Source organism: Fringilla coelebs (genome assembly GCF_963513975.1).
Source record: "Fringilla coelebs genome assembly, chromosome: 6".
In the NCBI taxonomy this organism is placed as follows: Eukaryota; Metazoa; Chordata; class Aves; order Passeriformes; family Fringillidae; genus Fringilla; species Fringilla coelebs.
The window spans coordinates 18,020,001-18,047,825 of NC_140034.1; the positions used below are offsets into that span (position 1 = coordinate 18,020,001).

The 27,825-nt window shown below is 38.7% G+C and overlaps 1 protein-coding gene across 1 annotated transcript in view; it reads right to left on the reverse strand.

The window, feature by feature from the left end:
• Positions 1-4,649: 4,649 nt before the first annotated feature.
• Positions 4,650-27,825, reverse strand: part of SPATA7 (spermatogenesis associated 7) — a 35,287-nt gene continuing 12,111 nt past the window's right edge. Inside the window, exons 5-12 of the mRNA XM_084207490.1 lie at positions 20,395-20,528; positions 12,746-13,215; positions 11,772-11,838; positions 11,254-11,324; positions 10,376-10,429; positions 9,012-9,089; positions 7,574-7,631; positions 4,650-7,226 (exon numbers count right to left, since the gene is read on the reverse strand). Of these exons, the coding sequence (XP_084063616.1) occupies positions 6,732-7,226; positions 7,574-7,631; positions 9,012-9,089; positions 10,376-10,429; positions 11,254-11,324; positions 11,772-11,838; positions 12,746-13,215; positions 20,395-20,528 (1,427 nt within the window). The 3' untranslated portion in view covers positions 4,650-6,731. The remainder of the gene's footprint in view (positions 7,227-7,573; positions 7,632-9,011; positions 9,090-10,375; positions 10,430-11,253; positions 11,325-11,771; positions 11,839-12,745; positions 13,216-20,394; positions 20,529-27,825) is intronic.

Genomic DNA, 27,825 nt, shown 5'->3' on the forward strand with positions numbered 1-27,825 from the left:
AATCAGCTTAAGGTAAGATGGTAACAAACCATAGATAGATACATCTGTACTTGCCAGAGCAGTTCCCAAGTCCTGGGGAATGTCCTGTGTGATGCTCATTGTAAGCAAAGCTCTTTTATCAGACATGGATTCAAAATCAGAAGAGGAAAATGAGACTTCCTGGGACCTGAGGATGAATGCTATGAATGCCTCATAGTGAAGCATTCAGCAGTTTTTATCACACTTACTATTTATATTGGTTTTAGACCTCTGGCAAAGGTATCTTCAGAAACCTAAATTTCCAAATGGTTTTAAACTGCAGTTGTTATTTTCCAGCCACTGTAAAATCCCCATTAGAGACTTCTGGTAGTCAGAGTTGGTTGACAGGGATGTGTCTTGATGCTTGGGTTTGGCACATCTGGCGCTTCAGAAGCTTTCTTGGGCAAGGGCTCCAGGACTTGGTACATGAGAAACTTAGGGGAGTTGATGAGAGAAGTTTCTAGAAGAGCACCTGAAGAGCAGTAGGAATCCAAATGACAGGTATCAGATACAGTAGCTTTGATGCACTGCAGAAAAACTCAATCTACCCAAATAAGGAGCATTGCTGAGTGTATGCACTCCCTGCAGTCAGAGCAAATTTGTCCTTAGTGCCATGGTGTTAGGAGGGCTGCCATTGTGAGTTTAGCATTTTCAGTGCACATGTGCCATCAAGCTGGAAGTTCAGTGCTCCATTTGAAGCTGTTTTCAGGTCAGTCTTATCCCTCTGCACAGGGCTGGTGTTTAAATAATGACAAATAAGCAGAACTGAGGGTAATGGACATTTTGGAAATGCTTCACAAATACTACAGGTTGAATTTCCTGATATTTGGGAAGGTAACTTTGGCCGCAGGCTGGCCCAGCCCAGCACTCACCTGCCCCTCAGTGCTGTTACTGGAGTGTGCCTGAGACTGCACCACAGGTGTCTTACGGCAGGGCTGTGCTCTCACCTGCCAGCCTCCTCTCAGGTACAGGGAGGAACAAGGAGCTGGCTGGGGAGATGGGCCCAAGAATCCTTTGGGGAGATCAGATAGCACCATAAAGTGAATTAAACAGACTCTAAGCTGTTCAAATAGTGAGGAGGAGCCGTGGAGAAAGCACACCCTGGGGAAAGCCATAGCAAGGGCCTTCAAAGACTGATGCTTAGGCTGCAACTCCCTGGATAAGGCTAAAGGCTGTCACGGTGGGATTGGAGTAGCCATTATGCAAGCTTCTGTCTGGGGAAGGGAAAACCAAGATGAAAGCTTCAGGAGCTCTTCAGTCTTTCTCTTACAATCCACTGTTATCTTAGATGGCTGTGCCCAGCTTTTGGGAAGCCTCACAGCCAGCTTCCAAACCTGCGCTATCTGTGTGATCTCTGGTTTCACTTGTGTCAAACACAGGGGAAAAAGCAGGGTGCCAAATGCCTCTGAGCTGAATTTCTGATTGGAGAGGCTACACCTCTGAGGTCCTGCAAGGAATTCTCAGGCTGACAGGAGAGCTGATGGCCTTTAACACGTTGCTTCACTTCTTTGGCATGTGAGCATGCTTATGAGTAAGAGAAATGGATACTGGGAAGAGCTGGGGTCACCTCATAGTTGTGTTACTCATCTGGAAGCGGTCTCAGGCTGGTGTGAGGTGTAAGCTATGCTGCAGCCCTCACACAGATACTGTAAGGGGAGTCCTACGGGCTTGCTGAATTCTTGGGATAACTGCAGAGAGCTCTGCACCTCGTGCTACAGATCACGCTGCCTGTCCTCTACGAGAATGGGACAGCACAGCCCTGTTGCCTGCCAGCCTGAGGCTCTGTTGGAGTCTCTCTCTCAGGTTTCAGAGGCCTCCCTACTCCATTTATGTAGCCTTTCCTTGCCCTTCTCAAGGTCTGATTTCACTCCCTCAGTGTGGTAGGGCTGGAAGGACTGCAGGGGAATCTGTGCGTGCTAAAGCCTGTGATCTACAGGAGCAGCAAGGGCAGGGGAACCTGTGTGTGCTAAAGCCTGTGATCTACAGGAGCAGCAAGGGCACAGCAGCAGCCTGTGCTGGTGCCTGTGGGGATGCCTGGCATTCCTCCAGCCTAAAACACGGTGTTGGTTGGGAGCCTGTGCTTTTTGCAGGCCAGTGTCACGGTTTCAAAGATGAATGCAAGTGAAGTTTTGGGTGTTGTCACCTGGCTGTTGGGCACACCTCCTGGCCTTTGCTGTCAGCTAGAATTAGCTTAGTGGGCGAGCTAAAAGGTACCATTAGGAACCCAGCTATTCTGGAGACTTTCTACAGAGAACAGAAAGTCCCATGCACAGTACTTCCTCCTTAATTTTGGTACCCTTCACTTGAATTAACAATTCTTGTTGCTACTCCTCAACTGCCAGGCACACTGGAGCTCTCCTAGGCTTTAAAATGGAGATAAGCTATGGGTGGGTGTTCTACAGCTCAGACAATTTGTCAAGACAGTGGCAACTGCTGTTTCTTCTTTTGCCCTTCCCAGTGATGCTTTATCCCTGTGACATGCTCAGCTTCCGCTGCCCATGACCTGCTACAGGTTTTGAAACTGGATCCCTTGACTGGCTGTGACCCATGCTGGGGCAATGGCTGGGGCAGATTAATTTACTGCTCACCTGTTTGCATATCACTTGCTTTACTACTGGAATACAAACAGAAGGTGGTTGTTTCTGAATGAAGCAGATTTCACTAAAGGAAACAGGAAGATTGGACTACTTTTATCTGGTTTGGTTGTTTTGGAGAGTGAGAAAGGATTTTTGTTAAGATTGCTGGTTGCTGTTCTGTTCCTTGTAATCTGTGTACATACCAGGTGTCAGCTCTTGAGAACAGCAGGGTAAGTGCCAGGGAAGTGCCAGAGAAAAAATGATGGCTTTGGAGACATCATACAGCTGCAGTGCCCTGCACTTGCTTATCAAAGTATGCTCCTGTCTTGGATGGTCAAAAATAAAAGTGGGATACTGGGCTTTCCCATAGCTTTCTGAAGTAGACCTTGAGTTCCAATTTTGTATTTTTCTCCCCTTTACACAAATTTTTAGGTCTCAAATACAAGTGCTATGACACAAAGGTGGTATCATGCATTAGTTATACATTGAAAGGTAAAATACATTTGAGCACAATGTTAACAAGTGGCACCTGAATCTCTGCACTGCACCTGTACTCTAGCCAATAATAGGTCTCACTTTAAATGATGAAATCAGTAACCATTTCCCTTTTGCCAGTCCTTTCTTCCTGTATTCTCTTTAACATTCACTCTCCATTGCTATTTGTATTTATTCCAGGCTGTGGCCTGGGGCTGCTGCCTCTCCCAGGTACTCAGACACTGGAACAGCAGTCATGCACTAAAGGACTATAAGAAGATCTTGTTGGCTACAAACTGTGCTGTCACCACAATGGAACAGCCTGCCTTAGGGGCTACAAATGAAACTCCAGGCCCTAATTTATATTTATGCTGATGTTCTAGTTCTCTTACTCATAAACATTGCACAAAACATTGCTGAGGAAACAAGTAGCCCTTTTTCCCCCATTGTCCAATGGAGTAATTTGTACTTGAATTGTGAAATACTGTCAGTTGAGCTGCGTCATTCTTACAACTACTCTTGCATAGCTATAAATGATAAAGTGTATAGAAATGCAAAGAAACAAAATTGTGAGGTCATTCTGCAGCTAAGCCGAAATGAAAACTCTGTAGGAGCTTTAAACACTGGCTGGATCAAGGATAAAAGGACGGCTTGAAGCTGGTTGTTTTCTGGTCAGCCCTAAGACATGTAAGCACCTTTTTTCTTTGATCCAGTTAATCTTTACTTCAAATGACCAAAAGCCCCACTTTGCTTTGCAAATAAACAGAATCCTACCTTTGAAAAAAAGAGCAGTGATGACAAAACTGTAGCTTTAAAGATAAGAAGCTGTTTTGTTACAGCAAAGTAACACTAGGAGGCTTTTGTCTACTTGAAAAAACATGTTATGATGTATGTACTCATGGCCCACATGAATCTGGGCAGAAAGTCTTCACAATGCAGATCACTGCTGCTGGTTGCTCCTAGGTTTGTTACATCTGAAGGATTCAGATATGTAATGGTGTGTGACTGCCTTGTTCTGCTACTGCTTGTACCAATACTCAAGTATAACGCAAAGTAAAATGTGACGAGAGAAAAAAATTCAAACCCAACCAACTAAAACCCTCAGAAAAAATCCCCAAACCTTGCAATGCTGATTAATCTTATCAGTGATGTGGGTCAGGCTTGCATATCAGGGTAATGTGAATAGAAGAGAGAAAGTTTTAAATCCAAGGCAACCTGAATTTGCTCTTGATCTGCAGATAAACTGATTTTATATAGGTCACATTTATCTAGAATGTTTTTCCCTACTATCTTATAGGAGTGCCTCTCCAATGAGAGAAACCAGTTCTGTGGGCTGGACTCACTGCTCCAGTTGCTGGATATTGGGGTGTGTAATTCTCTGGTTCTTTAACAGACATTTCACTATGGATCCAATAAAAATTCACACAGTTTAGTTAGACAGGTGCTTTCTTTGTGAAAGGTCTTTCTTAATCAATCTATTTCCTCTTTTCAGTTGCTGTTACCCAGCAAAAAAAGTTACCCAGAAAAAAATGTCATTGATGTTGAGACAGTCCATCAACAGGAAATATGGTCAAGGTTTTTATTTATTTTTATGTTACTTGTATTACAGAAAATGAGTATGTCATTACTTGTGCCTTTCTGTGAGGTTCACTGCCGTGGTGTTTTCCTACAGTATTTTTTCATTTACAGAATTTGAATGTGAAATTCTTATCTTTAATCAGACTCATGCAGACCAGAAGCCAAAGTTTGCTGAGTGACACTTCTTACGATGTACAAGTCACAACTGTAGTGATAGGATGGGAAAAAACCTCTAAATTCCTATTATTGACCAAGAATGGAGAACTTGGAACGGAGGGCCTGAAGAATGGGTGAAGTCCTGGCTGAGGAGCAAAGAGGCTTTATACTTGTATGCATCTAACCATGCTCTTTAGTTTTTGAACCAGTTCCTGTGGGCATAAAGTGGAAGCAAGTTTCCTAGGGCATCCTTTCTGTTCAGCTTGGTAAGGAATTCCTTGGGTAAGGAATAGAGAGGGAGATTCCTTGAGGATGGGAGGAGGTGTGTGATCACTTGTGATGGAGGCCAAACCCTCCCTGCACTGCACTGACTCAGCTCTGTGCTCAGATACTTTCAACAAGACAGGCTCAGAAGGGAGGATGCAGAAGTCCTCACATGATCTCACCTGCTTTTCAGTGAGCCTCAGTACTCATGCTGCAGGCCAGGCTTACAAGGCAGCCAGCTGAGTGTGGCAGATGAAAGGCTGGTGCCCATCTGCCCAGGTACACGGATCTGGCTAAAATAAACTCGGGTCTCCTGCAATTGTCGACAAGTGCAATTTATTATTGTGGGCAAGGCACCAGGAAAGTGCCTTTTGCTTTCTTCGGGAATTGTGTTCTGCACTGCAGTGCTGATTGTGCCAGACATGCTCTTCTCTGACTGCCTTTCTCTAGCTGTTTTTTGACATTTCCTTTTTGTCTAAAAGTTTATGCCTCATAAGTGAAGCAGTATCTGTGTCTACTGGAGCTCCTTTAAGCTGCAATGGGTCCTCTGTCAATGGAGTCACAGACTTTGGTCGATGCTCACCAGGCACAGGGGAGGCAGGTGGTGGCAGCTGCTTTGTAAGAACTGGTACAGCTTGGGCTTGTCCTTGGAGGAAGAAGGTTAGAAACTGACGCTAGGAAATATCAGAGGACAGGCTTGATCCAGGTTCCTAAGACTTCTCCTAGTTCCTCATCTACAGCAAGACGATGTAACTTGTCAGCATTTCCTCAGAACCGGTTAAGCTTATTCTGCAGCAACAGGAATGTCAGGCAATAGCTGTACTCTGATTAAACAATGACACTTGGGTTGATTTTGTGCAATGCATGTACTAACTTCAATTTAAACTTAAACCAGAAAATACACCACCTCTTTTCCATTTGCTGTACAAGGTGCCTGATGTGTCTTCTTCTACACAGTCCTAGTCATCAAACAGTAAGCAATTCAATCCTTTTCCAAAACCAAAGCTTGATGCAGAATGCTATGCCATGGCTGTCATCAGTGCAAGAAATTGAACTTAGCAGTCACATTCAGTAAAGAACTGAAAATAAAAAACTGCAGTCATTAATCTGTATAGATCTGTTAAAATTTGGATTTTCTTCTTGTGACATAGTTTGATTTTTCATTGGTGGGCTTCTGCAAATGGTAACATAGTACACTTCATGGTGGAAGTGCTTGTCCATTTTGGAAGAGGATATTTTTTGACGTTAAGTTTATGTTAAGTTGTTGAATTCTTGCAGACTACATCATCTCAGATCTTTATAGCAGGACCCCAACTATGCTATCAATTAATTTATTTAAATCAATAATTATTTAATAACTTATTATTACAGCTCTAAAAAATATAAATCTAGTTTTAATATTCTCAAGTTTGTTTTGAGTTATACAATTATGGGCAAAATACAAAAAATTCTTCTGGTAACTGACCCTTAACTAACCCTTTATCCTTTAAGATCTAATTTACACAGAGATTAATGTCCAATTAATAGTATCCTGCTACAGAGATCTTAGCAGTATTTAAACAGAAATAACTGAAAATAAACCTAACAATTTACTATTGGTTGACAAATGGCAGTTCACCACAGAAAGAGCTCTATCCCTGTTTAACAGCTAAATTTGGGTTACAGTTATGAATAGTTAGGTGAAATGTGAAGGGCCTCTGCAAAGTTTTCATCAAGTCCATCAAGTTCCTTATTGACTTTGAAATCTCTCTCACAAACACACAAATGTGAAACTGCCTCATGGGTGGGTGAAGTGTCCAGGTGTTCTTCAAATTCCACACCACAGAAATGAGACTCTTTCCCAGCACCCATCATTTCTGCGGTATCTTCTGAGAAGTCTTCATTGCCCCGTGTGTCCCTTGACCTTTTGCACCGGGACAGTGATCCACATTTGTTTGGTTTCTTTAATGACAAGTCCCTGGCCTCAAGGAATTCTTCATTTTTTATAGCTTTCCTCAGCCTGTGATCTTTACAGGTAAAGTCGAGATCTTCTGTTGTATCACACTTGTGCTGCTCCATTGAGCCCGAGGCTTCCTGACCTGCAAGGATTGGCTCTGTGTCGCTGTCCTGGTTGTAGCAAAGGTCTGATTTCAGCACGTACAACATCTGGCGCATTTTGCCCTAAGGGGTGAAGGAAGAAAAGGGTGACACTTCTCCAGCCCCGTGGCACCTGAGCACTGCTCAAGACAGGGCTTAACTCTGACAGAAGGAAAGGGAGGCTGCTTGCAATCAAGCAACTAAATGAAATCCTGAGTGTCACCAAACTGAACTGACTGTTGTCCATTCTTTGTCACTGTACCTGCGACTCCTGTGACCCATGAGTAAGCAGATCTCATTTATGGAGAACGAGAGGCTCCCCACTGAGTATTCTGGTTACCTTTACCCTCCAATATACCTGTGCATTTGCCCTGCTCTTTGGAAATGTCACCTAAATCATATGCAGAGACTACTGTAAGGGCAGCACATACCTCATCAAGGCGGTTCTTATTTTCTTCTATATGGCACTCAAACAGTTGATCCAGAACCCTATAAATAAAAAGTCAAATTATTTCACAGGAGGAAAAACAACTTTTACCAGATGTACATAACCTAATGACCGTATGTTTTTATTTCCATTTCTTAGCTGAATGGCACCTCTAAGACTGTTTCAATTCCACTCTGTCACAAAGAGTCAGCAACCCACTGGACACATGCTCAGCAGGCAGACTTGGCTTTGGGCAGCACATGGCAATTGTGGGGTGACTTGCAGTACAACTATGTGTGTGTTTGACCTGGTGTGCCTGTGTGCTGTGATCCAGTGGTGATTCTACTGGCATGTACCGGCATGCTGAAGCATCCAAAATCTCTTGGATGCACCACAGTGGCTGCTATACACAAGAATAAATAAAGAGAAGGAATACAATCCAATTTCAGCAAAAAAAAAAATCCAGAGAAAAGTCCTCAGTCCTGAGAGCTCTCTTCTATTTCTTAGGTTGAATGAGAAAAACATTCTGTAAAGAAAGTGTTCTGTGACAACTAAAGTACACAGTAACTGGAACAGAATTCTAGAAAGTCAAGTGAATTTAACCTAGCTTACGTGCCAAATTATTTTTTAAAAAGTGTGCAAAGGGTTCTAGTGGAAGAAAAAATGACTGTAAAAGAGTCAGAGGTAGACTGCTCTCAAAATTTCTTAAAGATTAATTTTTTTACTTGGTATATTCAGTATTCTTATTGACAGCCTTGACATAAAAAGAAAAAAATAAGTGCACATAGAATAGCAAAGCCAGCTAGGAACATGATCAACCCAAAGCAAGATCAGAATATTATGAAATTAGACTGCCTTGAATGCAGAATTTCAAAAATGGGTTAAGATTCTGTATATATATTCTGTGTATGTATAGAAATTCTGCAATAATTCTTTTTTTTTTTTTTTTGCATAAATTGAGAGTTCTTTATTAGAAAGAACCAGAATCATATGGAAAAGAAATTCTGATTTAACAGTTGGTGAACAAGAGAATGTAACCATTGCAACCCATGTTGAAGACTGAATTCATACTGGAACTTGAAGGACAGAAGGAGGACAAAGGACCTGTTGTGTAAAAGATTACTAGCTCAGTTTATTTAGCAAAACAGATGCTGCAGACTAAAATGAGTTCTTAGCATTTTTCCACCTAGGGTTCCAGGTCAGTTTTTGACAGAAGCTTTTATCTCATGGTACACAGCAGCAGATCAAAGTTTATGACCCAAAGGTATTTCCTAGTTCCCCTTTCTTACATAAAGCAAAAAAGAAGAGGAAACAAAACAAAAGCAAGGCTAACTGTGTTTATGTGTGTGTAAAGAAATGATTACTAATCACTACTTCCCTTACTTATGGAGTCCATGGGTTTCTGACATAGCATTACAAAATTGAAAACAACTGTAACCTACCTGCTAGAAAATAAGCCAAGTCTAAGAATTTCATTTGTTACTTCTTCGATGAAAGTTAAATACAAAAGCTCCTCTTCTCTGCAGGGAGAATAGAAACCCCACTGTTAAATGCTCGACCATAGAAACACATCTGTCATATTTTAGTAGGTTTCATCACCTTCACTGGAAAGGCCATTAAGAAGATTTAAAGTTCTTGTATTAGCAGTTATGTTTCATAAAAGGTAAGGCTATCACGACAAACTAAACCTTTTGTTCAATCTGAATAATAAAAATCTGCAAAATATGAGAATGTTGGAAAGGTGGTCATGGTGCTTTGTCTTTATGCTAACTTTCTGTTGTGGTATAAATTAGCACAGAGATCCCAAGTGAGGGAATCAGTAATCTTGACAAGAGTTCAGAACTTGCACTGCACTCAAGAAAGGGGAACTAACTGGGAAAAAAGTGAACAAGTGCAGTCTGATGCTCTGGGAATAGGCTCCCAAAGGAGCTTCTAGAGAATCTGACTGCAGCTGAAAATTGCTGGTCCTAAATGGAAGCTGAAAAGGATTTAACTGCTTATTTGGCAGCATCCACTCATTTCAACACATCACCTCAATGGATAAAATCTTATAGTGAGATGTGACTTTCACCTCTTATCTCTATTTTAGTACCTCTAAAAGAGTTGTTGAGGCCAATTACTCTAAATTGGACACTCTCAGAAAGTCTGGAGTTCTGCTTGAATGACAACAGGAAAGAAAACCCCAAAAGAAAATATTTCAGTGTTATTTCTCTTTCACAGCATCTTTCTAAGTCTCCCAAAGCATCCAATCAAACTCTACTGAGTCATTCTCCAGTCTTAAACAGGAAATAAAAAATAGAATACATCTTGCATGATTTTCATTACATAAAATTTGTTATTGTGCCTAAAGATTATCATTTTGGTTCCCTCTATAGTCAAGGAAATTACCTACAGCTGGTATTTGAGACCTCTATTAAAAGCCTTAAATTAGGCATACACAAGGCTGTCCCAAAGCACAAAGAATTAAAAGACTTTTCCAAGGCCATTTGATGAAGCTTTATAGTGTTTCTGAATGTAACTCAAAACTCTTTTAATTTTCATCAAATTTCAGCACAGAAATGTGGTAAGAATGCCCTTCAATTTAGTGATTCATTTGCCAATATTTGCTTCAGAGATAACATACCTAAAAAGAAATGGAAACAAACTATAGGCACTGTACAATCTCCTGAAGTTAAAATGAATTTTCTTTGTTTTTTGATTCACATAATTTTTAAAGTATTTTATTGTTCAAGTTCATCAGTTTTGAGGAAAGCCTTCTAGTTTGATGTTGTAAATGAAGAGAAAAATGGTTTAAAAGCACACTTACTCAGCATCGTCAGTTCTCTTTGGTGAAGACCTCTCAGAACACCATGATGTCTCTCTAATCAGAAAATCAGAGGGCAAGAAAAAAACAACATTCTAAACCCCTTTTATACTACCTTACATGCAATTTTCTTCTGGAGACATGGAGTGCCATTATATGATTCCCCTTCACAAAAAAACCCACCATAACACCCCTAAACCCTGCTCCAGTAGCAAAATCCCCCGCTGGCACTGAAACCTGAAAGACTACAGTTCAAGAGTATTACACCACCTCCCTTGATGCAGTGCTCAGAAGACCTTGGTGCTACTTCAGATGCTATTCAGTCTCTGTTAGCCATAAGAATGCTTTTTTAACTCAGAGTACATTTTTTTTTTCCTCAGATAAAAATGCCTTTGTATGAAAAGGCCAGAGAGAAAATCAGCGAGTCATGCGTGACACTTAGGTCAGCAATGAGGAGAATCAGCTCGGAGCCCTTGGGCTCTGGTCTGATTTCCAACACTGCTCTTGTATTACAGCTATCCCAGTATTAAGTTTTCAGAAAAAGATGTGGGAAATGCTCCTGCAATGCAGTTTTTAGTTATAGAACTATACAGTCTGTGAGCTCAGATGTACAGCACTAAAAACTGTATTAATGTCCCATCAGTCAATTCTGACAAAAATACTCATATTTTTCAGAGCTCTCTCTCTTAATTGGCTTCCCAGTGGAACTTATCACAAGAAAAGAATGAATTTTGAAGTTGGGAAAGCCCATTGATATAAAAAACCCAATAAAAGTTCTGTGAGAAGACACAAAGAGAAATGCTAGTGAAGACTTATGGGCTAAGGGCCAGCTGTATGGAAAGGAACATTTCAAATATTCCCTTCTGCTGTAAATCAGGCACCTTGGGACAGAGTGTTGAAAACAGTCTACTCCTCTCTCAAGCTCATCCAAAGTATATCTTTTATCTTCAGCCTACAACAGAGAAACAAAAATCTTTATTATCAGTGCAAATACACAGCAAATTTTGCCCTTAAAATGAATCTAATAACTCTCTGTGATTAAGCAGCCCTAGAAATTCCATATATTTTCCGAGAAACTCTGGGTAAACAGACAAATGGGACACCTTCTGCTGGAAAGTCATGTACCAATTATCTATGGCCTTAGCAGATATTTGATAGTGCACTTATAGAAACAATAAAAAAATAAAATTCAAGAGATCTCTTCATGTGCCTCAGTGTTTTTTCTTATAGTTTCCACTCAGTGATCTGAAATTCTCTCTCCTCTATGGAACTAACTCATGTCATGGCAATAGAGAGAAGAACACCTAAATCAGCTGCTCACTGCTGTGGCAGTGATGAAGTATATTACCCCAGAGTGACGGGGGTGGGAAGAAAACCCAGGTTGCTGATACATTATTACCTTTGATTTGATCTTCTGCTTTTCACCCGAAACTTTTCTCACAGGCACTTGGTCTGCAGATGGAAAGCTAAAAAAGTTAGAGAGGTATTAGATTCCAAGTAGACTACTTTCAAAAAATGCAGGATGAGAATAGTAGTGCCACTGTGGAAATGTCTCATCGGCTGCAACAGAATGTAGTACTGAACAGTTCAGAAAATTTTTGCCAGACAGGTGATCCAAATGAATTATTTAGCTGCATGTTAGCAGGGGATAACTGAATTATTCATAATAATTGTTCAGAATTGAATGGAGATGATCCTAAAATTAAAAGTGCACCAGGAAAATAGACAACCCACAGCCAGAAAATCAACAGTTGCAATACAGAGCCAAAGCTATCATAATTCCAGTTTTAGGAAACTCCTAGTTTATTCTATGACAAAACTGAGTTGGACATGCAGGCATGGAGGACACAAAAGGGAAAAGATTTCTCTTTACAAGGTAGTATCAGTAGAAACAAAACTAAATCAGAACTGTTCAACTTGCTAAGAAGTTCAATGCAAGAGGACACTAATTTTGTTTAAAATATTTTATACAGGGTATATACAAAGGTATTTAAATTAAAAAAAAAAACATGAAGAGCTGCAATCAAGAGTTAAAAAAGGATGTCTGCACGATGTCTTAATTAACAGACTGGAAAGCATGAGACTACAGGGGCAACAGCGGGAACTACTTGCATGCTTATATTGGTTAATTCTTTACAAGACAGAACTATACATCAGAGAGCATAGGGAAGAGAGAGGAAATGATTATCCCCAGCAGATGTGAGATTCCACAGTTTGAATTTAGTACCACTTTGTATCCAATCTGTATAAATTAAAACAGTTGTTCCAGAAAGAAGACAGGAATATACGGCAATGAAAAAGGGAAAATCACATTCTTTTCTAGCTTTTGCTAAGTTGTATGTAGAATAATTATTCTAGTTGTGATCTCTGTACCTGGTCATATCAGTCTGTGTTTGAGCTTCCACAAGCTGGGATCTGCGGCGAATTTTCTTCCTCCTTTGAGCAGGAGTGTAAAACCTGTAGTCTGACAGGAAAGGCTTAGCATCGGATATTAAGGTGCGTGGAGTGAAAGGTTTCCGGCTCTTAGTGAAGCATTCCGAGTGCCTCTCTAGAAGGTCCCCACCCATGGCTTGGGAGTGGTGTCCTTGGCACCTCTGGGAACAACCAATGCTCACAAAGCTCTCGATGGAGTGGCTGCGGAGCAGCGCAGAGCGCCTGTCCGGTGCCCGTGACACGCAGACACACGAGTAAGATGCCCCGGCTGCGTTCTCAGAATGTCCCCTGGTGCATTGCCCTGCACTGGAGTGAACCAAGCAATCCTCGCCATAAGAAGATGGGTCTCCTGACAGGTACTGTGCCTGCCCAGCAGAGGCTGAGACACCATCTTCTGCTTCCAAGAGACTCTAGGAAAAAATAAAACAACATTTGATTGCTTTGCAACTTACCTGCTTTGCTTATGATGGTACTCCCAGCTATTACTGAGAGCTACCCAGTTGGTAACTGGGAGTTGCCAGCTTGGAATTATTTTTAAAGTAAAAACTTTCAATTTTTGTAAAATCAAACTGGCTTCACAGCAACCTCAGTGCTAACAGATTTGAAAACCTAGTCACTGGAAATAAGAGTGTAATAAGGAAATGGTTTACTTCAATAGCAAAACATTGGTGCTCTGTTACAGAATATTGATGGCTACATCAAACCAAGAGCTTAATCAATAAATTTTTAGAAGTCAAGAAATCATTCCACTGAGTCAAATAATCTGGACATGCTCTGTTCATACCACCTGGGCAAGCTAAGGCAGACTGTGATGGTGTTCACAGGGGTCCCAGGATGAGGGAAGAGACAAGAATCTTGACTCCATGTTTCAGAAGGCTTGATTTATTATTTTATGATATATATTATATTAAAAACTATACTAAAAGAATAGAGGAAAGGATTTCATCAGAAGGCTTGCTAAGAATAGAAAAGGAATGAATAACAAAGGCTCAGACTGACTGAAACAGTCTGAGACAGCTGGACTGTGATTGGCCATTAATTGGAAACAACCAGATGAGACCAATCCCAGATCCACCTGTTGCAATCCACAGCAGCAGACAATCATTGTTTACATTTTGTTCCTGAGGCCTCTCAGCTTCTCAGGAGGAAAAATCCTAAGGAAAGGATTTTTCATAAAACATGTCTGTGACAGCAGACATTACCATAATTATCCCATACTGAAAAATTCAAGATTATTCTGGAATTGTAGTATGACACTGTGGCAAAGACAAACAAGACAGAAACACAACTAAATTCAAGTGATATTTTAAGGCGGAGTTTTTGGTTGGTTTGGTCATTTTTTTTGTTTGTTTTGTTAAATTAGAATGAACAATAAAATAGAAATTTTATTTCAGTCATAGAGTTTTGAAAAACTTGCAATATCAAGGACAGGGTATGCACACTCGTTATTTTGCTTTACAATGTGTCTGAAACACCTTATGGAAACAGCTGTTGTATTTTCTTTTCCTACCTAGGATACAGTCACCCACCAAATATTCTGTCAATCAGTGAAAATCATGTATGACATTTTACGCTCTCCATGGGCAGGCATGCAGAACTGGAAGATTTAACCAGAAGCCTATGAGCACACAAAATTTTACATAAATTTAATGCACACACACGTGTAACTATTTATGAAATTAAACAACTGTATGATGCAGAAGAGATGACTCCCAATGTGTGTACTCTAACTATATAGCACCACAACCCCCAGAGACAGAGCTTACAGTGCAACAGTGAGGGAGACAAGCTGAGGATAGTGTTATTCTGGAAAATCTCACTGCTGTACCATGCAATCAGCAGGGCAAAACAACAGCTGAATTATAACATCTGAGAAAATCCAATTCAAAACCAACAGTTAACTTTCTAAAATTACTATCATACTTCCTAATGCTAGTGCAGTTCATATAAGTCCACATCATCAGCAACAAAGTGTTGTAAGATTTTAGGAGAATGTATACAAGAAGAGGTGTTTCCAAAGAAGAAAATTAAATTTCTAAGCCATTTGAACTAAACTTGAAGTTTAGTTCAGATAGGCTAAAACAGAAATTAACTTGTCCATGTACCTCCACCACCTGAACAAGGAACAGGAAGACAAGGAGACACCAGTACAGACCATAAGCTCTGCAGTGACAAAAGGAAGAAGAGGAAGATGATTTCCATATGTGTTTTATTCATCTGTATTATACCTCTATCAACCAAGTAAAAACTATTAAGCAGAAGCATTACATTACTGAAGCTACTGAAGGAACATGTGCCCCATGGGAAGCCTGAGAAAGGGTATGGCCAATACATGTGCTGTGACATGTACATTTATTTATGAAATACAACCATAATGCCAGCTGAGGAGGTTCAGAGATTCACCAAGTAGCCTACCCTGATCTCACAATTAAGCTATGTGGAAACTACTTTGAGACAGTAAGAAAAACAGAGATCTAGTGCATTTCCAATGGGGCCGCATTGCCTCAGCACAATAAAAACCTTGAGAAAATCCTTAAGAACACTTAACTTTTTGAAAACAATCAGCTGATTAAGGTTTGGATTGAAGGCTGGATGTGTGATTTTCCCCACCAGAAAGTGACAATGGACTGAATGCCAATAAAAGGCACAAAAAACAACTGTAAAAGAAAGTGCCTGTGGGGATTCTGCAAGATAATCATTACTTGTCCTGAGACTTCTGAAGTCTTCTACTGGGGTGGGCATGGAGAGAAAAAAACCCCAGTGACCAAAACTGGAAATCTTTACACATTTATTGAAAATTCATGACATTCTAACCTACAAATAGATAGTGTAAGATAATAATACATTACTAGCAAACCAGTAAGATATAGTGTAGTATATTAACCTATATAATTGGTAGTATAGCTTGTAAATATACACAGATTTTCTATTTTAACATTCAACCCTAAAAAAGGAGTTTTTAAAAATTCTTAGCAATAGACTCTTACTGTATAAATGCTCCAGTTTTTGTTATTGCTTAGGATCTACACTATTTCATTCTTTTTCCTTTCGAACACAATATTTTAAATTAAAGCTCAATTATGATGAATATAATTAATTAATGAATAAATTAAAGCTCAATTATGATGAATAAAGCTCAATTATGATGAATATGAATATATTTTGTAGCAAGCAGCAAATGCTATTTGCAGAAATATTAAAAAATGCAGGTCTTTCATTGTGAAAATTAAGTCACAGATCACACTGCCATCATACCATATATTTCCTTCATAAAAATTTTCTCTCACACCAGTAAGATCTATCTAAACTATTCCAGTACCCCAAAATATCCAGAGTTGCTGGTGCCTAATGCAAAGATTTCTTTTTACTTAGCTGAGGCAAAATAAGCTCTTCTTGATGGTGTCTCATGTGAGTCAACTGTATTTTACTACTACAGCATAATTAAATGCTGAACTGATAACATGCAGTTACAATGCCAAACAAATGCCTGTGTTAGCAAGCACAATAATGAGGCTTACCAGAGTGATTGTTTGCATATAAAGTAGCTGCAGTGGTAGCTCAGCACTATAGAAAACAGATAAGACTGGAAAGTTTCAGCATCCACCTATACAGATAAAAGCTAATTCCATACCCTTCAGTGTATATTATAAACAGCTTAATTCTTGTAAATGCTTTACTCTCAGTGATTAAAGCAGTTCATTGAGCTGCAATATAAATTGTATTGTAGATGCATTTGTGAGCATATGAGGACTGGTTCCCTGCATTATGCAAAATAATTATTAAGAAAAGATACAAAGTTATATTAGCCAATTCTTTATCTACACCTCATTAAAATGACGTTCTGTTCCTCAGAAGCAGTTGAGTTGATTCAAAACAAGACAAGGTTGACGTGGAAATATCCTAAATTTAAGGACCCCTTATGTATGAGGATATTGTATTTGCAGGGAATGCCCCTTGACAAAGGCAGGAATGGTGAATCTGACTCCATCTTATCAGAAGGCTAATTTATTACTTTATGATACTATATTACCTTAAAGAATACTATACTCTACTAAAGAATACAGAAAGGATACTTACTCAATGCTAAAAAGCTAACAATGAAAACTCGTGACTCTTTCCAGTCTCAACACAGCTCGGCCCTAATTGGCCAACGAGTCAAAACAACTCACACCAGAATCCAATCAGGCAATCACCTTTGGGAAAACAATCTCCAAACACATTCTACACATGAGCACAACACAGGAGAAGTAAATGAGATAAGAATTGTTTTCCTTTTCTCTGAGGCCTCTCAACTTCTCAGGAGAAAAATCCTGGGCAAAGGAATTTTTTCAGAGAATGTGAATGCTACATGAGGAAGCTTAGGGCAGTTTTCTTCTCCTCATATATTTCATAAGTAGAACAGACCAAGTAGCTCACTCGTGACTAGAGAGAATTGCAACCCAAAGCTGCATCTGTGTCAGCTGTGAGATGTACTCATTCAAATAGGGAGAAAAGAATGTCTTTCAAAGCCCTTACCCTGAGGCAAAACTTTACTACTCAAACAGGGAGAAGTACACTCCAACCAGACAAAGAAACAATATCATGAACAAGGAACTATGTCACTTCAAAAGATTTTAGGGAGTTCCAGAGAACGCTCTTTGTCTGCAATTTGTCTCTTTTTCAGAAAATTATCCTGTGTTGCAAAAAAAAAAAAAAGTAAGAAAGTGTACTCGCTTTCTGCTCTGTTTTCGATTAAGAACATTAGATGTTTAAGTAGGAAACAAACAAAAAAAAAAGACAAAAACCATGCCTACAAATAGCAAATTTATTACAATATATTTAGTTCTATTCTTCAAATAAAATAAAAAAATTTCCATTATAGTATCTGAACTTTAGCCATTAGAACTACCAAGAACGATAACTAATGTAATTTGGAGTAAAAAATCTTGACTTATATCTTGCTTATCAATATATGTTTCTATTCTGTTAGTTCAACCAAGTATAATCTGTTTTGAAAGATACAAATCTATTCAGTGATACATTTCAGCAACTACTTTAAAAAGTTTCATAAAGTATGTATTTATGCTTCGATTTTATTAGTCACAAAACTGAGGTAAACTAAGCAGTACTTTGCAGCAAGCATGTAGAGAGAGGACCTCTGAATTTTCATGGACTCTGTGGAAGAGAAAATTCAGTAAAACAAGACCAAAGCATGCTGCTGTCATCTGACAAGCAAAAGTAGTAACACAGAGAAAGAATCCAAATTTCTCTGTAAGTTACTTTAAATTTCTACAAGAAGTTTAGTTTTCCAGCTCAAAAGCCATTAAAGGATCAGCTGCCTTATAAAATCCAAACCTTGAAAAGAAAGGTTGCTAAATACTTTTTCACATAAAAGATCTAAGGCAGTTCTCACTGGGGTCACTGAAATTACAGTAAGATTAGTTTAATCTTGAATTTAACTTGTTCTTGTATGAAAAGGTATTCCAATAGAATAGTTCACCTACCATTATAAAATGAGATCAAAGAGATGCTTTATGAACTGCACTGTCAGGACACAGAAGCTGCAAATTTGTAATAAATGAGTGTATGATTCTTTTAACTTGAGAAAGCCATTTAAATATTGCTCGAAGTCAGCTAAGCACCTGCTCTCTGCTGTCTGGATAGAGAAAAACTCTCCTACAGGAAGTAACAAGCTGTCTTTAGAGAAATTTCATACAAACATGTGAACAAATTGTTGAACCTTCTATAAATATATTCAGTTTGTATCCTGGTATCACTATTTTTCAAAACAATGGTCCTGGTACACTCTTTCATTTTGTGCATGTGTGTGTGGGTGTCAATTCTTTAATGTAGTAGGTTCCTACTTTTATCAAATACTGAGTGTGCATTAATTCAAACAACCAGCACAAGAGGTGATTGTCACTATGAAGCCTGAAAGGAAATTTGAATATTCCTAATGAAAACAACTTTCTTTGATACTCAGAAGGTTCTTCTGCTTTGTTTAGTCACTGACATCTCCCATTATGACAGAACTAATTTAAGCACAATACATGTTCAGACTGCTGGTATCATGAGAGTGTAATAAATCTTTAAATATAAAGCATTTCAGTAGGCATTTCACACAGCCACATGTGTGTTGCATACAAAATTAACAAGAGACTAGAACCAGTTAATGGTGTTTTCCAATCTATATTTCATATGCACAAGCAGATGGCCACAACTTTCATTCTTTAGAAAAAAAAAATAATCTCAAAAAAACAGGCTGAAAGGGATCTTGAAAGGTCAGGGCAAAGGCATACTTCAAAGGGTTAAAAGAGAAAATTTAACCTCCTGTGAAGCAGCACTCCTTCAGCTGACTTTTGGCATGGATTAATTTATTTTAAAAAATTCATTAGCAGCCAGAAATGGCTATTTATAGGATTACTTGAACACAAGTTATGAAATACCAAGTCTTGTTCAAATCAGAGCTTTTACTCGTGGCCAGCTCAATTCAGGTAGAATTTTAGAAAATCTTATTTTGAAAAACAGAAGAAAAAATCTGCACTTTGTTATAGTGCATCCTTTCATTTTAAAGCTGGGAGTTCATGCAATAATTTGAGACTCATGTTACTTGGTTTTGCAATGAAACAATTTAAGGGACTTTGCCTGCCCCAAGTTTGCAGAAAAATACGGAAGGAAAAAATGGTATTAATAAAAATAAAATTTAGATTTTAAATATCACATTTCCTGCCTTTTCTTATTCATGCTTGTGCTTTCATCCATAACTAGGAGCCACGTATTGAATTTCAAAGCATTATTTCTCTGCACTGCAATAAGGTCACACTCAGGCCGCCTGCTACAAAAATCAGTCACACAGAAAGAAACTGACTTTCTGTACTACTTGGAAATGTCCTCTAGCTTTATGGAAATTTAAACAATGTATGAAGCTTATGCTGTCAGAATCACAGAGTTAAATAATTATTCTGTTTCCAGATGCAATTGCTCATTTACAGCAATGAACAAGAATGTAATTTATTGGGCTATTTACCTATTTATTTATTAGTTAGAAATATACACCACATAGCTTGATGAAATGCCAGCCAAACTAAGTGAGCCTATGCATATAAGCAGAATATACACATAGAGAATGGTATATTTTGATTTAAGCATTATTTCTGATTTCAAGAAATGCAACTGAATGATTTAATATACTGTTAGATAAAAATGCATTATCAACTAGGACTTTTCATTAAGAAAAAAAAAAAGGAAGATTCCTGATTTTTCTGCTTGGAAGGGTGGAGATTTTTCTGCTTGGAAGGGACAGAGCTCTGCCTTAGGAAATGGTACAAAGCTGGAGCGACAGAAGACAGGAATTTCAGCTGAGGTGAAAGCAAGAGAATTCAAGGGTAATTAGAGCTTGTATTTACGGCAAGCACTCTTCATCCAGATACCTGACATCTTTATCAGAAGGTCAAGACATGCATTCAGTGTTGGGCACATGCCAGGAAGACCCTTGTCTACTTTCTGCTGCTTGAAAGATGCCAGTCCTCACTGCTGCACAGCAGTGATCAGCTGTTACCATGGGAGGCAAGTATATGATAGTATCCACTAAACAGAATTAAAATACATACCTTTCTACAAGAGGATGACTGCAGCCTTCCTCTGTCTCTTGGATGGGATGGAGAGGCAGCTTCACACACACTTAACTTCTCTCTACACCTGGCTATCTTCTTTTTCAGTTTCTCTCTTCTTTGCTGGTCAGCCACTTAGGGAAGAGACAAAGCTGGTCAGATCCAAACTGAAATATTCTTTGTTTCCCTAAGTGATTTGAAAACACTGTAGAGATTTCCAATTGCTCAGAAAAGTCAGACTATTGAGACACATTCAACTTCCAACACACAGAAGTTATAAAATTTATGTTTACTCTTAAAAGAAAAAGTATTAATAGAGTATAGTGGTAGCTGAAGCTGTGCCTTAACTTTCCTGAAATTTTCTTACCTCACAACAAACACCAGCATAAAAGACTTCCAAGCTCAGGATTGCTAACAGAGCATTTTGCTCAAAAAGTTACAAGCTTTCTATCAGTTTTTTACAACTAGAACTCCTTTGACTGTATTCTCATCCAGTACTTCACAAAAAACCCTGTGTTTATTGTTAGCAAATCTGACTTGCAAAAAAATCCACACTTAAAAAAATTTCCTAAATACAGAAATACAGGGCAGAGCAAGCAAATTTTTCTAAAGAAAAAATGAAGGCCAGCTCTGAGAGGGCTACTGTCAGATCAGAGTGGGGCATTTTTATCAGTGCACACTGGTCTGCAGTCCAAGACCTCACCTGCAGTGCAGAAAGTTGAGTCAGGTATCTATGTAATCAGATGAAGTAGCCCAAAAAACAGGAAAATTTTCTGTGTATGAGTTTGCCATCAGTCATCTAAATCTTACACAATACAGTCCAAAGTTTTGGCAGATTATGAGCAGCCAGGTTTAACAGATGAAACACAAAATCAATTAGGTTGGAAAAAACCTCCAAGAGTGAGTCCAACCTTTGACCAATCACCACCTCACCAATTGAATAACAGCACCAAGTGCCACATTGAGCTGCTTCTTAAACCTTCCAGAGGTGGTGACTCCACCACCTTCCTGGGCAGGCCATTCCTAGGCTTGACAACCCTTTCCATGTATAAATTCTTCCTGATGTCCATCCTAAATCTCCCCTGGCATGGCTTAAGACTGCGTCCTCTTGTCCTGTTGCTGGTTGCTTGGCGGAAGAGGCTGACCATCACCGGGCTACACCCTCCTTTCAGGCAGTTGTAGAGAGTGACAAGGCTTCTCCTGAGCCTCCTTTTCTCCAGGCTAAACATGCCCAGCTCCCTCACACAATCCTCACAGGACTTGTGCTCCAGACCCCTCATCAGCCTTGTTGCCCTCGTCTGGATACACTCCAGCACCTCAATGTCTTCCTTGACATGAGGGGCTCAGAACTGGACAAAACACTCAAAATTTGCAAAGTTGAAAAATCAAAATGAGGCTGATGGAAAAGTTAATAATTTCATTCCCAAACAGGGAAAAAATTAGGCAAACACACTTTTGAAGTCTGTATACCAAATGAAAATTTTCTTACACTTAACACATATCCAAATGTATGAATCATTTGTTTGATAGAGACACACAAAGGCCTTTGAGGATTTCTTCTCTGGTTTCATAATATATTTATATCATACTCTGGGAGACCCCAATCTGCACATGCACTACTATATTTAATGCATGGAAATGTAAAAAACTTCAGGGATTGGTGTGGTACATTCTTCTACACAGCTGAGAGCTATAGCAATCTGAGGACATTTAATCAACCTTTAAATTGCATTCATCTGTGTACCCTACATACATATTACTCTCAAGGAAATATTTAAGTAAGTGTATTCATTGCATTTATACATTTTAGTCCCCTTTTAAGATGCAAGTTAATCTTTCAGATGTGAAATCTTTGCTCTCATTACTCAGGAATCTCCCTCTTTCTTCTGATTCTTACAATCGATCTGTAAAATATAGAGTAATTTTTTTTGGCTGCTAATTTATCCATCATATGCTATTAGAGTACTTCCAATATGAGACTGCTTAAATTACTGGGAAAAAATTAGCTGGTTAACAAATGCTACATTATACAACTCTGAATTAAAAATATACATTTTAACAGAATGATAAAATATACTGTACCATTAAATAATTAAAATGGAATGTTTTTCCTTCTATACTGAGTTATTGTGTCTGTTCTAAATTACTATTATTTCTAATTGTGTTTATCTTAAAAGTTACAGAGAAGCACTCAAAAATTAGCTACAGGTTGGACATTTCATATATTTGAGATAAAAAATTACTTATTCTGGGCCAATACAAGGTGTCTGTGTGTGCACATCCATGGAGGCTATAAAAACTCATATCTTGCCTACTGCTCAGGTAAAATGGTGATGGCTGATTGAACAAATATCTAGAGAAACAATGGGTGAATGAGAACCTTACAAAGCAAAAATGCAATACATACAGAAGTATGGGTAAGGGTGAGTAGGTGTCTGAAACAGCAAATTCCTTACACTCAGGTGCTTAGGTGAAAAGTGGGTTTGCCTATGACAACACAAGCTTTAACATTCTACTGCATGTTTCACCTGCACACCATGGCTTAACAGGAGTGTCTGGGCAAAGTGCAAAGCAGTGTGAATATTACTGCAAAACAGAATTCCCATCTTGTCCTTATTCTGCTCTTTACAGTAGAAACTCTGAAATTTGACATACATGAATGCCTTTACCACTGGCATTCAAAGCTGTTAAAAAAACTTCCTCCAGGACTGGTACTGTGACTTTTCACTCAAAGCATGGCTTATGCACGAGAATAAAGAATGAAAGAACAGTAAGGATTCCAGCTAAGGCTATCTCAAGATATCAGAATGACTCACTGGGACTACCACCACCTGCATGGGAAATGTGGAGTCCTTGCCTCACACCTGTCATACGGTGAGCTTAGCTCAGCTAATCCATTAAGTGTGCTCCAAAAGCCACCAAGTCACTCACGTACTGAAAGGCAGCACAGACGTGCAAAACACAATGTCAGAAAACTCCAGTAGTATACACATCTTATTGCCAAATCAGGAATTTTCAGGCTAAATCTGTGGTAAAAGCCACGAGTTTTGAAACCAGCAAAGTAAGAGAGAGAGAAAGCCTTCTAAAAAGAGTTAATGTAGATGTAAACAGCTGGAGGTAAGTTAGGATAGCTCTGAGACAGCCAGCAAGTAACACAAATGCAGAAACAGGCACGCTGCCCTACCTCTCCTTGGTTCATGTCCTCTACCCATGCAAGGACTGGAGAATCCAGTCTTATGCTTTGACTTCAGCCAGATAGAAAACCTGCCTGGAACTTTGAGGCACTAATTACAGTGTTACAACTGAGAGGAGCTGAAGATACTTAAGGCTGTCATACATTACCACTTGTGTTGCAGTGCAAATTTATTAAACACAGAAAGAAAGAGACCAGCATTCAAGAGACATCCAATTTCAAAAGAGAGATTTAGCTTTGAATTGAAAATACTGCTCATGGTTTAAGGAATCTTCTGCTTAAACCCATTAGAGATATAAAGCTTCTTTAGCTTTCAGTGAGGTCCATAAACTTAATTTGAAAGAAGTGCCCTTGGCATACTGTCATAGACTAGTGGGAAGTAAACTGCATTTGTTAACAGATACTTTAAAACAGTTTCACTGCAAGTAGCTTTTATTTGAACATTGGCTCCAGGAACATGTCACATATGCAGAGTTAAATATGGGAAAAGTACATAATAGTAAATACCTTGTGACAAATAAATGAAAAAAAAAAAAAGAAAAGAAAACCACTGGATTACTTTTCATCTTTTTAAAAGCGGAAAACAAAATGTGTAGTAATAAAATAATACAGTTTGTAAATCCCAATAATGAGTCCCTTTAGAAGTCTTATTAGTGCTTTAAAGATTAATTGTGTCTTGTTAACTACTGTGCTCAAAACCCCACAGATTCATAGTAGAGTAGGAGAAAAAGTATTAGAATATAAACAATTTAGTGATTCTGCAGATCAGATAAATTCAGTATGTGAACCTAGATTCCATACCTTACTGCATCCACTCCATGAATCCATTCTCTTAGTTTTGTTGTCAGTGAAAGGAAGCATAAGAAAGACTGAATTTCAGATGTTAAACTGTAGCACCTCTCATAAAGAGATACCTATAAGCCACTGATCAATCTGCCACTTTTGCCTAGGCAAATACTCTTCCACACTTCAAAGCAGAGATCACATCACTTTATCTCCCTTTTAGAATACTCCCTCTATGGGCTCAATTATTTTTGCTGTAAGTCTAGACTGCAGCAGCATTTCAAGACGTTTAAAGTTATAAAAAAAATTTCATAAATCTGGAAGAAACAAATGAATCATATATATCACAGTCCTAGTTAGTTTAAAAGCTCTGCACTCAGGACAGTATGATCTGGAATGCCAGTGGTTGTCCTTTGCTCTGAATTTCCAATTGCTAAATTTATCACGTCACATCACAAAACAGCTTGCAGTTAAACTTCAAGTTATTTCATTTTTGATGTAAATAATTGACGGCAACAATGAAATACAAAGTTAGATTTAAATTGAGTTCAGCTTACAGAACAATGTATCTCAAAGGAATTATCCAATACTCAGAATTTCTCTACTGTGTTTTCATATAAGCTATTTTTGCAAAAACACTCTTGGAGTTATTGTTTCCCTTTTGAATTCTTTTTTAGATAAATCATACAAACACCATCTCAGCTGAGCTTGAAGTGCCTAGTGACCATAACTAAACTGTCCAGTGCATCAGTCAGCAATACTACTTCTGCAAGCAAGCTCTTCCTTCTCTAAGAATTTTTACTATCAGTTGCCTGGCTCTACATGAATTTCCAGTACAACATAATTTAAGCACCTGGAGCGAGATCTTATCAAATATAAACTGAATTTTGCCTTTAGCTATGAAGTTCAGGTCCCTTACAAGTCTAAGTCTAAATTCTTTAACACAGAAATTTTAATTTTCATAACTCTTAATAGATGATTTTTCAGTCCTTTACATCGGGTATCAGTAGCACTGTTTCATCAAACAATGGAGGAATCACCATAAAATAGGATGGTGTAAAAGAATTTATTAAGGGCTTGATAGAAAAGCCTTGCTTGTACCAAATACAAAGTAACAGCTGTAAGAGGGTATGTACTTCAGAAATCTGATACTACTTGGCAAAGCTACTAATGGTGTAACTTGGTCATTGCTAAGACTTGGAAATAAAGCCTAACAGTGAGATATGAATCCTTCAAATCCATCCGCCTCTGATGCTCCTACGGGCTCCTCATCCAGCAGACATCTCCTACATACTTCTGTCAGCCTCATGAAGAACACAGCAGCCTGCCAACAGTGACTGCACACAACCTGTGCCATGCTGCCCCAGCCCTGAAGGAAACATCTAAGCCTGCCCAGGTAAACCTCCATTTGTGCACCCTAGAGAGAGGTCCATCAGGCTTCCAGGTGGCCCTTGACAGTGACTGTGTTTCCAAGTTACCACTGGGGCAGCCCCCAAGGCCAATTTAGACACACTGTACTGAGATAATGCTGAAAAGAAGTGAAATGCATAATCTTATTCTTGTTCTCTTGTATGCTATGGCTACTTTGCAATCCTGAGTAATGACAGACAATTGTATAAAAACAACAGTCCTCCCCACGAGCAGACAGATGGTAAAGCTGGGTAAATTAGATTAAAGATCAGGGACACATTTTCAGTAGTAATGATGAATAACTGAAAAAGCTACAAAAGAAAGTTATGTTTTCTCTATTTCTTGACCTTTACAAGTCAAGACAGCAGGCTTTTCTTGCTTATGTGCTTTATTTACCACATTCAATATGGCTGTTAAGTTCCATATTAGAACAACTGGATTCAATTTTTGTTTTGCTTAACTCATGACATCAATCTAGATGATCTAAAGTCTTTTCACAACTACAAGTTGTGAAAAATGTATTTTTGATGTACACATCTAAAATTAATTACCTCATAAAAAACCCCAACTCCTTTTACTATTGAAGAAACTTTACAGTAAATAACTTCTGGGGAAAAAAGTAATATCACTACAGTTAAAAGTACAGATTCATGAAAATTTTTTTCTATAAGTTTTCCTGCTCACTAAATTTCAGACTTGATAAATATATTAGAAGACCTTTCCAAAGACATAACACAGGCACTAGAATTACCTGAGTGTTTGAATTTAAAGAGCTTATTTTAGTTGTGCATAATTTTCATTTTCAGAAATACATACTTAGGGACAAGATTTAACAGAAAAAAAAGAGATAGGGTGATTTTGTGAAAGTTTCCTGTAAAATGGCAGCAACAACAAAACATGTAAAACACCTTTTCATAGATCTCTGCTTTTTCATAACGTAAAGTGTAAAAGTGTAAAGACATAAGAGTTCATGGGAAAAATTAAGATTTAAATACAGAATTACATAACGATATGTATTTCTTGAAATTTTTGCTAGAACTTAACCCCTTTAAAGGTTAGAAACCAACATTACTATCAGTCTGAATTGCTGTCTCTCCCTGTCGCTCGCTGCCCTCTCTCCAAGAATTCAGGTTCCACCAGGCTAGAATAGATCTATGGTGGGTAACTTCTGAGAATATTTGTTTTTCTTCTTCTTCTCCCCCTGCCCCAGTATCATAGAGACCTGCATTCCTAAGCATACTCATCACTGGGTTCAAGCTGTACTATCAATATGCCTTGTGGAAAAAACCTCTAAACATATGGGTTGAAAAGTTAGTACTGTTAGAAACCAGGCATGTGTAGCAGCAGCTGTCTTACTTGGCATAGCCTTTGTCAAGTTTTCTGGCACAAGTTTCACAACCACAGGCTTTTAATGGCCACTGGTATCAATCAACATGCTTGGACTAATTCTGAACATAGAAGTTTCACATTTCAAGAAGTTTCACATTCTAACAACTATTTTAAGTCAGTAAGCCTGATCTAATACACAGGAACATGCTCACTGCTAGCCCAGGGGCATGGCACCTTGCCTGCTTTGCTGCCAGCTAAGATACCAGGAAAAGAACAGTGGAAATTAAATCCACTTTAAGGACAGAACACATTCAGTTGGCCAGGGAGAATGCCAACTACAGTATCATGTTTAATTCTTAAACACTAATGACTGATTCATGGCAACAACCCCAAAGGGAAATACTCACCTGCTATTCCAGCAGTACATGAAGCACATTTTCAGGAGGTATTTCTTAACAGTATCTGCAGGAATTCTGTTTTGTAACTCTATTCTATTAATAAATCTTAGAATTTTCAACTAAATTTACCCCCTTGCCCAATTCTTGAAACAGAGGGGGAACAGAAACTTTATTTGGAATGCAATAACTACACAAAGAACACAAAGAGAAAAAAGTAATAATATGCTTCAGTTGAAACAATGAAGTGCTACTGAGAGAACTACTCACAGCAAACTACTGTGAGAATAAAGGTGAAAACCCCTCATCCTCAGTGACACC